This window comes from Protobothrops mucrosquamatus, unplaced genomic scaffold, assembly GCF_001527695.2.
Source record: "Protobothrops mucrosquamatus isolate PMUCROS unplaced genomic scaffold, P.Mucros_1.0 scaffold78, whole genome shotgun sequence".
NCBI lineage: Eukaryota > Metazoa > Chordata > Lepidosauria > Squamata > Viperidae > Protobothrops > Protobothrops mucrosquamatus.
This window is the reverse complement of record NW_015386455.1, coordinates 900,620-917,473: the sequence shown is the minus strand read 5'-3', so window position 1 is coordinate 917,473 and position 16,854 is coordinate 900,620. Positions and strand designations below refer to the sequence as shown.

Here is a 16,854-nt window from a genome sequence, read left to right as displayed (position 1 = left end):
TATTTTTATTATAACAATGTCTTGAACAGTAACAGAAAGGTAGACTACAAGTGCAATTGAAAAAATATGTTTAAAACTGGCAACCAGTTATGTTTTTACTTTAATACAACCTGTACTCCCAATCAGCTATCTCTTGTTAACACCGCTTTGGTGGTACATAATATCTGGGTTTGAGATTCTGAGAGTTTTACCATGACTGAAAGACATCTATTTCTCAGTCCTACCCCAGGAACACTCCTATTGTGTTGATTAACCATTTGGAATAAACTTTCTATGCTATCTTATACTGGGGAGCTAAAAGGGAACTTTAAGTTATATTTCTTTAATTCTTAACATAGGTTCCCTGAAATGATAGCTCTCTACTACTATATTTAAAATTGTATAAAGCATAGATCAAATTATATCTAAAAACATAGATCAGGATGATGATGGAAAAAAAACCAGTATATGGTCAGCTACATCACTATGATCACAAATTTTCCAAATGCAAGAGTATGAAACAACAGAATGAATAGCTGAGGTATGTTTTATTTCTTTCATTAACAAAAAGGAAATTAACACGCACAACCTTTCCATATTACCACACCAACTCAATATATGAAAGGATATATAAGTTTCCCCACCACCACCACAAACTAGCTCCAAAATTTAAATATTCTTAGATAATAAACAGCAGTACAAGTCTAAAACCTTGTTCCTGACCCTTAACAAGGAGCATCATACAAAACAATGGCAAACATTCTTGAAGGATATGAGAAAAAAAAAAACCTCCTAGGAGCTCTACTGGTTTGGACAGGACACGCCTGATAAAAGTCTTGGCTTCAGTTAGAGAAAATTTGAATGTAAAATGATTTAGCATTGCTCAGCTGTACTCTCAGTGCTGTCACGACTCAAATCATTTGTACTGTCATCTGAATCATGAGTCACTTCTTCCACTATAAGAAATAAAATAGTTTGTTTTAAACTAAAATAAGTTTATTTAATACAACCACAACTGTTTGCCTATGGGTTAAATTAAAATTCTAACTAAATTTCCTCACTTTTGGGGTCATACTAATGAAACATACAGAAGCCATATTCTTTCCTCACTTCTTGCTCAAAATTCTAAAAGGATTTAATTTATTTGACTAGGTCCAATAAATGGCATTTTTTTTCAGAAAAAAAGGAAATTAATTCTGCTTAATGGAAGATTAAGTATACAGGTAGTCCATGACTTACAACTAATCATTTAACAACCGTTTGCAATCATGATGACCCTGGAATGGGTTCTTTACAGCTCATAAAGCACTTCCAGCCACGGTAAACTGTTGTGCCAAGGCCTCCCTGGATCACATGAATGCATTTCAAGCACTTGGCAACCTGTTCACATTTACAACCAGCTGCCAAGTGCCCAGCAAATCATGTAATTGCCATTGGCCATATTTTTAGCTAGCTTCCCAGGTTGCAGGTGTAGGAAACGTTGGATTTGAGTTTTGTTTCCCAAGAACACCGAGGGATCTCCCCTCCTCACTGTTTAGTGACAGAAAATCCTTCTGCAAGTTAGAGAAACAGACCTCAAATGTAGTACAAACACTAGCTGTTTTGTGATCTTTCCCCTTGGTGGAGTGAGAGGAGAGGGTGTTAGGCTCTCTCCTTTATGGTCTATTTAATGACCTCAACTGGGAGAGCTGGGATTGTGGTTGTTGAGCAAAGCAGGCACACCATTGCAGCTCATGTTGAAAGCACTCCTGGAGAACCGACACGCGGGTTTCACCAATGGGTGGAGGCAAGTCCAACATTGACAGAGCCTACCTACCTTGCTTAGCCCAACCTTCCTTCTACAAAGCCTTGGAAGGGGTGTGCAGATTCCAACGTGAGCTGCAGAGCATGTCCTACTCCTCCAGGACGCTCTCACCACTCTGTTGGCTGACAAGACGAGGGTGCCACATCTTGTCAGTTGTTCCTGCTGCGTTCTCCAGTTAGTGGGCTGGCAGTGAAAGACAGGGCTCCACCAACCATGCCACCCTGCTTCTTCCGCCACCTCCGTCCTGCTGCCTCTTCCTTGACCAGGCCTGTTCAACTCTCTCCACAGAGAAGGCTCTGCCACCCTGCCATGTGTATTCAAGGGCTCCACCCTTGCTAGCACCAGGATCCTGGGCCAGCAGTGGGAGGAAGAAGACAGTAAAAGTTAGCTGGGAGGGGGATGGTAGCAGAGGGGAATAGGCAATGGTGTATAGGATAGTCAAAAGGGTAGAGATGGGCGAGACAGGTGGAGGGGAGCTAAAGCACAGGCAATTCATATAGGGCAGGAGAATATGCTGCATTATTTATAAATGTGGGCAGGGTGCCAAGCAATCAAATTTTGATCACATGACTGCAGGCATACTGCAACAGCCAGAGTCTTGATTGGTCATAAGTTCCATTCATTGAGTGATATTATTTCATCCAAAATACATACATGATAGTCTTTGACTTACAATTACAATTGGGGCCAGAATTTCATTGTTGTAAATCAAGGCATCCATGTGACTAGACCCTATGTTACTATTGTTTTACAGCGATTATTAAGCAAATCACACAATATTAAGTCTGAATCTATTCTCCTGAACGGGCATATTTTTTTTTTTGCCAGAAACCGATTCCACAACATTCCAAGCAGTCATAATTGTGAACCAGTTGCTAAGCACCCAAATCATTAAACAACCAGGTCTAAGTCAAGGACTACCTATACTGAATGGTTTAGTTCTTCAAATAGCAAGAAGTTGTATCTGGAATCCACTCAGGGAACTGAGTTGTACACTGAATCCATCTAGAGAACCAGTCAACAAAGACTGCAAACTTTAATACTCCACAATTTACAACTGTAATTAAGTCTAGCAATTATGGTCATAAGCGATGTTGTAAAGTAGGTCATCACATGACTGACCCCAAAATGACCTTTTTTGTAGTGGTTGTTCTTTGCAACTACATTTCACAATGCAAGATCAGTCACACAAGTATTTTTGGCAAACCCATTTACCATTATTGGTTGGAAAACGTATTCACCTAGGAGGAAATCCAATAAGCTTTCAAGAAACCATAGAAGTCATCAAAAATAATTTGGAGGATATTCAGTTACTATAGGAAACTATGAACAGCAGGACTGGTAATAGACAGAGAGTTCCCTTTTAGTTCTCAGCCTTTTCTTACCCTCGCTTCTTTGAGATTCAGTTGCTGGTAAAAGAGCAGACTACTTTTGTTACACAAACTGATACTAAGGATACTATCAGTGAACCTAGAGAATTCATATAACTACCATGAATAAGTCTCTTCTTTGTCAGAGTAAACAATCTTTATCCCCCAGATGTTTTAAAACTGTAATCTCCATAGTCGTTTGGCTGGGATGGAGAGAACTGACATCTAAAAATCTGTCAAAAATCCTTAATTAACAGTCTCTTGAAATCTATCTAGCCATTCATAACCATTTCAATCTACATTGCAACAGCATAAATTAATCATAACTACATTCCATCAATATGCATATAGGCCTTTATATAATACTGAACCCTGTCCTGAGAATTGAAAATTCAAACATGGGGAAGCAGGAGAGGAAATGGAAACTAATGCAAGCAATGCACAACGTTTAAATTACACACGCATAAGTTCAATTACCTATTAAATAATTTCAGGTACTCTCAACTTTAATATTAAAAAAATGCCCTTGGAAGCACCACAAAATGGCTGGGAACAGGCAATCACAAAACAGAAAAAGCACTGAAATTTGAGTACAAGGTTCAAATGCAAATTTTGAGTTGTCATAGTTGATTTGATGTTTCTCCCTCTCCTCATTGTGACAAATTTCACAATTTGTGCTTCCAATTTCTCATAATTATAGGAAAACAGCTGATTTCTGCTTGTCATTTTGCAATCAGCACAAAACCTCTTGAAATTGCCAAGAAGCTTTTGTAAGATTGTGCAGTAGCTGTTTCATAGCTAGAAAGGGCATCCTGCAGACATTGCCCTGGGGATCATGCTAGAGTAGGAAAGGCATTTTCTTGTAGCCACAGATTGGACATCTTTCTTTTCTCTTCAAGAGAAGATATATTAATCTCCCCCAAATGGGAAACAGTCTAATTTAGGATGAAAGGACATAAACAGTAAGGGTTGGTACCTGCTATAGCCCTTAAACCACCACCAATTCCCTGGAAATTTGGGGTCCATCTATTCTAGGATAGCAAAAGGAATGCTATAGAACAGCATGCATCCTGTCAGCATGCATCACTGGCTGCCAACTGCTAGGAAAAAGGAGAAATATTTTGAAAAGGAAGAATTTTAATAATAAATTGTATGCCGCTTTGGGAAGGCAATTTCAAATATACAGAATAGCTGTGGCAGTTTTTTGGAGGAAAACCAGATCTATTTCCAATATTGTAAAGAGGGATGTGGGGCTAAACCTTCTTTATGAAACTGGTAATATTTCTACTCAGCTGAGAACTGCTACAACTTAAAAAAATGATGTAGAGTATAAACATCTTATTTCTGCTCTCATAAATTCTGGAAAATTAGAAATGATTTTCTTGTGGCTAAGTAGGAAAAAATACACTTGAAAAAGAATAATGAGCTATAGATTGAATGAAGTAGTACGCATGGAAAAAGGCAGAGTAGTACATATATAAAATGTATAGCACAAGTTCACATTCATCTAAATTTTTAACTTACCTTCCATTGCCAAGATAGTTGCTGGCACAGAGTGCAAGATATCTGTTTTATTCTTGGACGTTATCTAAGAGGAAAAAGAAAAATAATTTCTAGAAGAACAGCTTACAAAAAGAGAACAATACTCAATGAGTACCCAATGTTTATTGTTGGGTAGCACACTTAAGATTCATTGCTTTTAAACTGTGTTACTTTCTCTGTATGTAATACTGTATGTCCAAAACACTCCGAATTTCATCTTGTTGGGCTTCTGTTCCAGAACTGAAATATTTCTTAGCATTTCTTATTAGAAAATGGCATGGGGGGAATAATTACAAAATAAATATTTCTTTAATCATTAATTTTATTTCAAGAGTATCAGGACTGGGAGGGCGTGGTGGCCTAGTGATTAAGATGCTGGGCTGTCAACTGAAAGGCCCGCAGTTTGAGACTCAAATACCATGTGACGGGGTGAGCTCCCGTTCCTGCCAACCTAATTGGTCAAAACATGCAAATGCAAGTAGATAAATAGGTATCATTTTGGTGGGAAGATACAATGTTCCGTGTGCCTTGACATATAGTCGGCATATAGTCATGCTGGCCACATGACCATGGAAGTGTTTTTGGACAATGCTGGGTCCCTTGGTAAAAAGCGGAGATGAGCACTGCCCATTAGAGTCAGATACGGCTAGACAGGGAAACCTTTACCTTTACTTTACCGGGACTGGAATGCACCACAAAAAATGGAACAGTTTAATTCTTTGTTTCATCAGGAATGCAGTTGAGAGATTTACAGTAGGTTTTATTTCCCTGCATAGCACAGTCACAATGTTAAGCTATATACATGTGTGTGCATGCGCTGCTTAAAGACATAACATAAAAGCCTTGATGAAACCACTTTTTTGGTGGAAAGAAACTATCAGGACCTACCAGAATTCCTGTTAGAAACACAATACCTTGATTAAGACATGTCTAAGAATTTCCTTGGCTTAGTCATACATATATCACAATTCTTAAATAAAGGGCAACAAATGGGCTAAGTATTACTTGCATATCTCTCAGCCAATACACTAGGAGTATTAGTTGCACACTGACCATAGGATGGAAATCAATTTTATCTCCAGGGAGAGACCTCTATGATCTTCAAAATATCAACAATAGTTTGCTATGCTGACTGGAGCTGTTGAGATTTATTGTTCAAAATCTAGGAGGGTTTTCAGTTTTATTTCTATCTTAAGCAAATGATAATAATGCATTCCATACCAATTATGCCAATGATTGGTATTTTTTTCTAAATTTTAGCAAAAAAAATGTTAGTATTCATTATTTTCTACCAATTTTGGTGAATTTTGTTTATATTTCTTGCCACTAACTTTGCTTATTCAAGTGGTACTGAATTACCTACTAGCTTTAAATCAGGTATGAAACCTGTTCCTCACTAATTCACTAAGTGGAAAAAAAATTATTCACAAGAGGTCAGAGAAAAATAATCAGCAAATGTCCATAACACAATTGCTTTTTTATTATTTTGGAAAATATACCTGAGTGAGATCTGAATCCAATTCAGGAATCCCATTCCAAACATGTATAGGATTGACTATCTCTTCATTTCCATTTGAAAGATTCAAAACCTTCATTTATAAATAACATAAGAGTTAGGTATTAATACCTACAGAAAATTAGAAGACATTTATTCATTTAATAGAAGCACAATTAAAGTAACATGAACTAGCACAATTAATTAAACTCCTTACCTTTGTACCTTCAGCAGATATGTCTAAAATCTCAGCCTTGTACCACTGAGTACCTGACCGTACCATACATTGGGAACCAATATCAAATCCCATTAAATTGCAATTGTTTTCTTTTTTTTCTGCAAGAAATAATACATTGTTTATTTATATTATTATTCATTCTATACATTATAGATGGGGCAAAGGGATTGGCAGCTGCAGTTTACATTGGCAATCTCAACTAATACAAGTAGTCCTTGACTTACAACCATTCATTTAGTAACTGTTCCAAGTTACAATGGCACTGAAAAAAGTGAGTTACAACTGTTGTAGCATCCACACAGTCACTTGATGAAAATTCGGGCACGTGGCAACTCGCATATATTTATGACAATTGCAGCATCCCAGTGTCATGTGATCCCCATCAAGTTCCCAGTTGGCTTCCAACACAGAAAGTCAATGGGAGCAATCGGATTTGCTTAACAATTGTGAGATTTACTTAACTGCAGTGATTTGCTTAACAACTATGGGGAAAAAAAGATTATAAAATCAGGTGCAACTCACTTAACAACTGCCTTGCTTAGTAATAGAAATTTGGGTCCCAATTGATTTTATTTAATCTGGTATATTATTTGTGATGACACAGTAAGAAAACAAGGCCACATGCTTTTAGCCATTTCATTACGTTTGAAAAATACCTATAATTTTCAGTTAAAACATAGTATTTCATAAAAATCAAACAGCTGATACTTAATACAATACCTTTTAAATTCAATTGTAGTATTAACCATTTTGGTTCCAGAATCAAATTTCAAGAAAATTTACACTATTTTGAATTTGAGCCCCGAAATAAATTGGGAGCTAATATCAATGGCTAAAATTCAGTTCTTCAAATGGAGCAATTTTGTTATGAATTCCACTTTTATAAGTGGTAATATGTAGAAATATATAGATCATCTTTTCCATAATAGCATCTAAAAAGCAGAGCTCTCTGCTTTCCAAGAGCCATCTAGTTACTATTATGCTACACTATTGATTTTTTATTATTTTTCAAAATCTATGCACTATCTTTCTGCCCAAGTCACATAATACAGCTAAGAATAGAACATACACTATAATTTAACAATAGTTTTTTTTTAAAAAAAAAATATCCTAAATATTATCATCAATGCCTCTTGGATGAAATATGTTCAATCCTAAAATGAATGTCTGGGAACCTAACAACAAGGGCAGTCCGTAACTTGAGACCAATATAAGTTCTTCCTTCATGATTGACAGACCTCTGAATATGTAAGTATTTTTAAAAGGAGTTCTCTTAATGACTGGATAGGCTTATAGTGAAATAGAAATGGTTATGTCATAACATAAATTTAGGATTTCTGTTTAAAATTTTAAATTTTTGAAAAAGCAAGCAGCAATCACTGCAGTTTTTTAAATATGGAATCCCAATATAATATCGTACACTGGACAGTAAACAGTTATACTTCCATCACTGCAAGCATACATGCTGCAATTGTCTGGTTTAACTATGTGGTCTCATTTCCAGGTCTTACTAGTTTAGGAATGGATCTAGTTTTCACTCTAGACGTAATTGTGAAAACATACAAGATCTCTTCTAGAACCTATGCCACACGGTGGAACTCACTGACAAGCCTTTCTCCTTTTTGGACTCAGATAGGAGACGGGAAAATAGGGATCCCATAAAGATACCATGACTGATGGTACTGAAGTCACTGAAACATGTAAGGGAATTATTAGGGCCACACTCCCAGCCATTTCATTCACAAAGGCAAAGTAAATTCAGTCACATATCTCCCAGATGAAATGGATCTAGTTAATAATTTTCCAGCTGGATCTGGAAACTACGCATTCTCAAATGAGATCTATGCTTTATATTGGGAAGGTTATATAGTCTATAAATCTTGAAAAATAATTGTAAACCCCTCTCCAAGAAATTAAGTTGCCATCATTTTTTGTCCAATGCTGTCTCAATGTTTTTTTCCACTTACTTTGCCTATCTGAATTTGCCAGATGAACAAGACTGGGCAAAATCTCAAATCAACTTTGTCACTCAAGGTTCTACATTAATGCCTTACCTGTATCATGTATTAAGGCTTCATTCACTTCACTTAGCTGTATATTTGTTAAATAATCCTTTTCAACAGAAATATTGTCTTTAAAACTTCCATGAATGCTCATCTGCATTTCTCCATAGTTCTTTTTTAGCGCAGTTTGCCCTTCAGTAAAATTGGAATTTTTATCACTTTTTCCCAGGTTACACTCTTCAACAAGGCCTTCAACAGAAGAACAGAAATCTTGTGGCTTAACTTTAATTTCTGAAAATGATGACTGGATTTTATTATCTGCAGGAACAGACAAAGCAGGGTATTGCAAATATAGTGTATTATTGTTGGCTTTCTCAGTCAGTAAAGGAAACGCTTCAGGTGCCAACACTTCTAATATTAAATTTTCATTTTCATTCATTAGTGAAGTATTCTCTTCTACTTTGTGTGCTGACTGACCTTCCACATGTTGTGGTTCAAGTAAATTCAATTCTGTCTTTTTTTGTGGTTCATCACAGTAAGCTTTTATTTCTACTGTCTCTGGTTGTAGCACGTCTTCCAACAAGGGCACTTTTAACTTCTCAATTTCTGGCATGCTTTTTGCATTATTTAATTGGGGAAGGACTTGTAAGGGCACAAAGTCCAGCAACCTCTTTGTATCATCCAAAGGCAACTGAATTTCAGAATCTAGCATTAATATTTCTTTGTCTTCTGTTGTTTCCTGAGATTCAAGTGCATCATATTCAATTTTACAAGTAGAAAGCTGTATTTCAGAAAGACCTGTAGAATCTATTATGTTTTTTATGTTTCCAGATGCAGAATAGTTTGTTTCATTATTAAATGCATCAAATGTGGTCTGTTGGTTTCCTGTATAAAATATTTCATGCATGATAAAGTTGATTTGAGTTTGGGGTGGCTGTGCAGATGTTTCTGATAAAATCCCATCTTCAACATCAAAACACTTATCTACTGACTGTAATAGATTTGGACAACAGAATACATCTTCCAAACTATTATTTGTGGGGGTTATTGTACAAACAGAAGTTTCAGTTTCAAATGGCACAGATTTTGAGTTCTCTTCTTCTGGATTTCTAATCTGCTCTTCAGTGTTGTAATTATTTGCTATAGTGGAATCACCACTTTCAGCATGATGCTTCCAAAAGTGTTTCATTTGTTCATTGATGCTTATCTTTTGACATTCCAATTTAACTACAAACAAGGGAATTTCAAAAGAACCATGGTTCAGTTTGTCCATAACTGTAATCTCTAATGGAAGATCAGCTATCATATCATAGAAAATTTTACTTATTCCTTCAGCCCATGAACCTTTTTCAGAATTAAAACCAAAGAGACAACACAAAAATGCTTGTGGCGGAATTATTAACAGTCCATCAGGAATTTGCCTGATCAATTCTATACTGACAAGTTTCTCAGTTCCATAATCAATATCGATTACTGTCAAGGAACTTTCTTCTATATGAGTAACAACTGCTCGGTGAAATAAATTATTTTCATTAAACTTTGCTAGACAAGGACTGCCATTTTTAAGATCATTAACGTGGATTTTTGCATGTTCTCCAGCTTCCTGAAGTTTTATTTCAATTGAACTAATATCATTTTTACTGAACTGACACCAGAAATATCCTGGATTCTTTGGAATGAATGAAAAGGCTTTTATAGTTTCACCTATTTTAGGTATTGTCCAGAGAAATGATTTGCTAACTGAAAGTCTACTGTGCTTATCAGAAAGAATATCTTCACATAAGCTTACTTTGCCAGTCTTGTCAAATCCTTTGTCAGATGTCTCTATTAGGTCATATTTTTTATATTCAAGACAACTATTAATCATATCAACCATTATATCACCTTTTTCATCACTGAGTATTATTTCCCATTTGCCCTTTACTTTCTCAACAAATTGACTATTCACCTGAACCTCACTTGTCTTTTGGGAGAAATACAGCACTGCTTTTTGTGTCCATTCTGGAATCACTGACATCTTAATACTACCCAGGCTACAATGGATGCTCATCACAGGGAAAGATAAACAGTCTTCAACAAGTTCGCATGTTTTATGAATGCTAACTACCGCAGTATTGCCATAATCAATATATTGTACCTCTACCAATTCACTAGTGGATTCTTTAATAACTACAGCTCGATACCATAAGCCATCTTCTGAATAAATTGCACATATTAAATCTCCTACATTAAGCTGTTGCCCCACTAAGCTTGAAATTGTTTTAGAGTTGTTTATTTTCTGTGAAATACTATCAAGGATAGGATCATCTTCTACTAACTGTACATAAAAATCAGAAAGATTATTTATGTGAGAAACATACACTAAAGAGTTAAGACCAGGATTTATGTTTTTTTGAGGTAGTTCATATATATTTTCAGGTGAAGAATATGTTACAGATTTGGATTTATTTTTAATATCACCTCTCTCCCCTTTCTCATGAAGGGCTGCACATTTCACGTCCTTCCAATCTGCCCCATAATTACTTTTGCTAGTGCCTTCTGTGAATCCTAAGAATTTTCTTCCTCCCTCTTTTTTAGTTTTCTGCTGCAATTGGCATGTTTCTTCAAAAACAGCACTAGATTTAGTATTGCCCTCAAGAACAGGTTTGACAAAGTCTACCAAAGCTAGCCCCCTTTCACTGTTTTCTTCCCTATTAAGTAAGTATTTGGAAGACAAAGTGCTGTTTGCTGTGTTTTCAGTAATCTCTTTGTTTTTGGTAATCTCTTTGCTAGCCTGCAAACCTAAGCTTTGTTTCAATCTTGCATTGATCTGTATTTTACCATCATACAGTTCAATTATCCACGTTCCATCAGGATCTTTTGCTACAATCAAAGCTTTTAAGGGCTTATCTAACACTGCCTTTTCAAACCACTCAACAGCATCTTTTGGTGGATCAACAATATCAGATAGAGAACATTTTATAGCCTGCATAGGCAAAAGCATTAACTCGTAAGAATAGTTTGGTACTGCAATCAGCTCTTCATTTTTCAACAGTTGTGTATTCCCAAAATCTACAAAAAAAACTTCTTTGGTATCATTTTTTGAAGTTACTACTGCCCTATACCAGCAGTCATCAGTATACTTTGCAAGATACAAATTTCTAGAGGTGGGTGAAGTTTGCAAATTGTACATTTTGCTTACTTTACTAATATTACTAGTTAACTTTTCAAGAGCATGTGCATTCCTAGCAAGTTGGCAGAAAAAGAAACATGGACTATTAACATGTGTGACATAAACAATCTCTTCATTTCCTCTTTTGATATTGTGGGTTGAGTAATAATATGATAGAAGTTGAACAGATGATACCAAGGGTTTCTCTCTCTGTACAAATGTGGCTAGACCTTTTCTTGTTAAAAAATTGCAAGCACTTTCAAAAGGAGTAATTAGGTCAACAATATTAAAAAGTTCTGTACCATTTAATGCTGCTAAAGCAAATATAGTACACTTCAATGTCACTTTAGATCCTGAATCCACAAATTCAAGAAACGTTTCGATGGCTTTTTTATCCCAAACAAAAGGATTTGTATTTTTTGGCTGAATTAAATTGTAAAGGCTACATCTAAAAGCTTGAGCTTTTAGCTTCAGAAACTCTGCTGTAGTTGCACGAATATTTTTCAGTGAAACATGTTCTTTATTTCCATAATCAACATAAGCGACTTCAACCTCTTCTGTGTAACGAACCTTATTAATGATAACAGCTCTGTACCATTTTTTATCCTCAGAACACTTAGCCAAACATACAGAATTTGGCCATTCATGAAGCTCTGCTGAATGTATACAATAATCCTGAATTTTAGCCATAAGTATATTCAGTTCATGGGAATTCTTAAATAATCGACACCAAAAATGACTAGGATTTTCTATGTGTGTTACAATCACATCAACCGTACTTCCAAATTCAAGCTGTTTTTCACCTGCCTTTATTTCAGAGTAGTTCTGCATCTCGCATGATGAATTATCATTGCCACTCAGAACTGATGAAGAATAAAAAGCTCCCTCACTGGAATGGTGTTCATTTATCAAAATTTCAGTTGTAGAAGAAGCTGAAGAATCATGTTGTGGATGTTCTACTTCATCTGTCGCTGATATTATTTTTTTCATAGGTTTTAACCTCATTGGTTTACTTTCAGGGTCCCCTGTCAATAGCTTGTCTGATATTCTCTGGAGAGTTTCTAGTACTTCATGATGCTTCATGTACTTTCTCTGGGACATGATTTTACCCAAATTTTTTTCTCCCACTAGAGAATTATCAAAAAGTTCAACTATATAAACATCTCCTTGCATGCCTAGAACTTTGATCATCAATTCCTTGTTTAGCACAGATTTCCTAAAATAATCAACAGCTTCTGGGTTCCATGACTGACCTGGGAAAGGATTATCCAATGCACACCGGACTGCCACAGCAGGAAGTTCTTTGAATTGGGGAAGCAACTTCTTCACCTTATATAAGTCAACTACTTCAGTGTTTCCCCAATCCACCAAATACACCACAATTCCTTTTCCGTGAACTTTAGTAACAAGGGCACGATGATAAGAGTTTTCCTTCAACATGACACAGCAGAGGGATCCTACCTTGGGCTCAAGTAGAATACCCTCTAGTTTCTTACTCCGAGAATAAAAGTCCCTTAAATTCCGCCTTAAGTGACAAAGTGGCTGTTTAAGTTCCTGCAACTGCACCCAGAATTCTGAAGGGCCCTGAAGAAATGACATCTGAACATTATGGTACTCGCCTGCCTTCAGACGCACAACAAAAAATGGGGTAGCAGCAATAGCAGGCAATGACTCTGACAAAGAAGCAGATTCCTTTTGGACGAAGACACCCAAGCTTTCTGATTCAATAATTAAACCAGAGGTGGATTCTTGATTACTGTGCAGAAGATTTTGAGCCAGGCAATGAGCCTGCACCCCATACAGGCAGTTAAGGTTGAGACCATCTTCCCCATATAAGGTAATGTAATAGATATGCTCAAAGGGACAGTAAGCTTCGATGTGAGCTTGAACTACCTTGCCCAAGAGCAATGTTTTAAGTTGATTAATTTGTGAATGGGTCCAGCCACAACCTCCATCCGTAATACCTTGCAGTGAGCAAGGGTAGGTTACTACTGGCATGCGGAAATATTCAGCAGGTAAGTTGCGCAGATGTCTCTTTGTCACAAACTCTTTCCTGCCATAATCCACACAAATCACTTGAGCCACTGCCTCTGGTTGATCCTCTTGATCATCTGCCGGGTATATTTCTAATAACAAAGCTCGATACCAGCATCCATCCATGCCCTGGGCTGCACAGGGAAAACCTGGGGTGGGTAAAGCCTCTTCTACAAATTTTCCCTTTGATAACTCAAAAGCTTGGTACATAGCATCTGAAAGTAGTTGGATTTCTTTAGAAAGACTACGCAGCTGGCAATATATCCTATATGGATCAGAGATTTGAGTCACCACCACAGCCACAGTCACATTCAACTCCAATTGAGGATAGAAGAAATCCATTGTGGCTTGATCCTGCTTGGACTGGGCAGAAGAAGTAAGGACTGGGGCCTGGGACAAAGGGGAAGTTGGCTCCAATGGGACAGAAGCAATCTCAGGAACTTCCAAGGTGGCACTCAGTAGGGTGCCAAAAGCAGTAGAGGCAAGACTGGCAAGCCCAAGATGACGCATCTGCGTCAGCAGCCAGGGCACTTCCAGTACCACCAGGCATTGCGAGATCAGCAGTTTTCGAATGACGCCAGACAGCTCTTTGCCATTTAAGAAACCCAAAAAGTCGACTGCCTCAGCCGCCCATCGTAAGTTCAGCATCTGGGATCCTAGCGGGGTGAAGCTCTTTGGGCCCCTAACAGTGGCGGCCAAGGATGCCCCCATCTCGCCGGGAGGTAGCAAGTCTGCAATGATGCATCCCATGACTTCAGACGGCAAGTGGAAGAGTTCGCTGCGGCCCCGCGCCAAGTAGTAGGAAGTGGCGCTCACCGTGCGGCCCTCGTCCAGTAGAAAGACGCGGTAGTTTTGCCCCGGCTTGGCCCGGCAGCTCACGATACGGCAGCGGTGCCACCGCCCGCCCAGCTCCACCAGACACAGGTCACCCAGAGCCAGGGCTTGGCCGTCGCTGTCGCCGTCGCCTCGGCCCCCGCGGTCCCCAGGAGCGTTCGCCAAGCGGGGTCCCACTTTGATCTGGATGTCCTTCATCAGCCGCAGATATTCCTCTCTGCGTTCGCCGGGCAGCCCCCAGAGCCTCACCAGCGGCACCTTAGGGTGGATTTCTACGAAGGAGACGCGAAAGGTAATGGAGCCGCCAGGGATGAGCAGCGGGGAACACATGGCTGGCCCGCTTTTAAACCGCCCAGGAAACGCCGGGCGGCGGTCGATGGCCGAGTTACATAGAAGCGTGTGACTCCGCCCACCCGCCCTCCTGCCTGGCTGGGACGGCTTCGGGGCTCGCAAGCAGCTGCAACTCGCGAGGTAAGCAACGGCGTTAGCGAAGCGCGAGTTGACAGAACTATGATAGAAGGCGAACTTTTTCAGAGGCGCCACGCGGCCGGGATCACGTGCTGACTGCCGCCCATTGCGCAGGCGCAGATAGCTTTTCTGGCGCACCTCGATTCAAATGGCTGCGTTGCAGATAATTTTTGTGGGAAAAGGTGGCAGAAAACCGAGTTTCGCCTTATTGTTCTTTAACCGTTGAAAGTAGAGGCGGTCTATACAAGGATTATATAAAAGAGACTAAAAGGCAGAAGTTTTTTTCCAGTGCGCGCAGGGTTGGTGGAACTGGTTCGTGGCCGCCAAAGGAAGATTAGTCTCTCGTACTGAAACTACGAGCGTGAATAATAAACAGCCCATCAAATCAATAAGTCTAAACAAATCTTGAAAAATAGTTGAATTCTGGGTTATAACGTTTGAGCAGTGGGATACCACAAGGCTCCGTCTTAGGCCCAGTACTCTTCAAGATCTTCATCAATGACTTAGATGAGGGAATAGAAGGGGAACTCGTCAAATTTGCAGATGACACCAAAGTGGCAGGAATAGCTAACACCCCAGAAGACAAGTTCAGGATTCAAAAAGATCTTGACAAACTTGAACTATCCAACAAAATGAGTTTTAATGTGGAGAAAAGCAAAGTTTTACATTTAGGCAGGAAAAATCAAAGGTACAAGTACAGATTAGGCAAGACCTGGCTCAAAAACAGTGAGAGGGATCTTGGAGTCCTATTGGACGATCACTTGACTATAAGCCAGCAATGTGCAGTAGCAGCCAAAAAAGCTAATACAATCCTGGGTTGTATAAACAGGCAGAGAATTAAGATCATGCAAAGTATTAGTACTGCTTTATAAAACCTGAGTAAGACCACACCTGGAATACTGCAACCAATTTTGGTCACCATACTACAAAAAAGATGTTGAGACCATGGAAAAAGTTCAGAGAAGAGCAACTAAAATGATCAAAGGCCTGGAGACTAAAACATACGAAGAAGGGCTGCAGGACTTGGGTTTGGCTAGTCTAAAGAAAATAAAAAATAGGGGTGACATGATAGCAATATTCCAGTAATTGAGGGGCTGCCACAAAGAAGAGGGGAGTCAAATTATTCTCCTAAGCACTAGAGGGCAGGATAAGAAACAGTGGTTGGAAACTGATCAAAGAGAGAAGCAACCTGAAATTAAGGAGAAAGTTTCTAACAGTGAGGACAATCAACCAGTGGAACGGCTTGCCATCAGAAGTTGTAGGTGTTCTATCACTGGAGATTTTTAAGAAGAGGCTGGACAGTCACTTGTCTGAAAAGGTATAGGTTCTCCTGCTTGAGCGGGGGGCTGGATTAGAAGACCTCTAAGGTCCCTTCCAGCTCTGTTCTAAAAATTCTAAATCTCCATATTCTTCTGAATGGGCTACCGTTGTACAGACTCCTGGCCCCAGCATCTGCATTGTATGATCTCAACAAGGTCAACCACTAGGGTTCCTTGGTGGTAAGAAATTTAAACAGCTAGTCCTTGACTTAAAACTGTTTAGTGACCGTTCAAAATTACAACAGCTGAAAAACATGACTTATGACCATTTTTCATATTTAATGATTGCTGCAACATCCCGATGGTCATGGCAAGAAAAATCGTAAAATGGGGCAAAATTCACTTAACAAATGTCTCACTTAGCAACAAAAAATTTGGACTCAATTGTGGTCATAAGTCGAGGACTATCTGTACTATGGACTCATTTTTTAAAAAAAGAAGCAACTTCCGTTTTCCACCCTTCCAAAACAATGCAATTACTATTAAAGCTTCTCCAACCAACATGTTAATATCTAACACATGACACTTTCTAATAATATATACAGACATAATGTATTACACAATTGCATGCTTTGACCAGACCAGACATAGAAATATATCAGTTTCCTCAAAAACTC

At 38.4% G+C, this 16,854-nt stretch overlaps 1 protein-coding gene across 1 annotated transcript; it reads right to left on the bottom strand.

The window, feature by feature from the left end:
* Window positions 1-852: 852 nt before the first annotated feature.
* On the bottom strand, window positions 853-14,780 carry TDRD6 (tudor domain containing 6). Its single transcript, XM_029283408.1, has 6 exons — window positions 12,596-14,780; window positions 8,483-12,514; window positions 6,408-6,526; window positions 6,195-6,284; window positions 4,678-4,741; window positions 853-935 (listed from the first exon to the last, which is right to left on the bottom strand). The coding sequence occupies exons 1-6, from the start codon at window positions 14,778-14,780 to the stop codon at window positions 853-855; spliced, it is 6,573 nt and encodes a 2,190-aa protein (XP_029139241.1).
* Between the last annotated feature and the right edge of the window lie 2,074 nt (window positions 14,781-16,854).

Bases quoted from the DNA above. Each gene is read 5' to 3' on its own strand.
- TDRD6 (XM_029283408.1), bottom strand. From the start codon at position 14,780: ATGTGTTCCCCGCTGCTCATCCCTGGCGGCTCCATTACCTTTCGCGTC. The intron at 4,742-6,194 runs GTATATTTTCCA...TTTTCCTCTTAG, and splicing joins TGGATTCAGATCTCACTCAG to ATAACGTCCAAGAATAAAAC. The intron at 936-4,677 runs GTAAGTTAAAAA...TATTTCTTATAG, and splicing joins AACTATCTTGGCAATGGAAG to TGGAAGAAGTGACTCATGAT.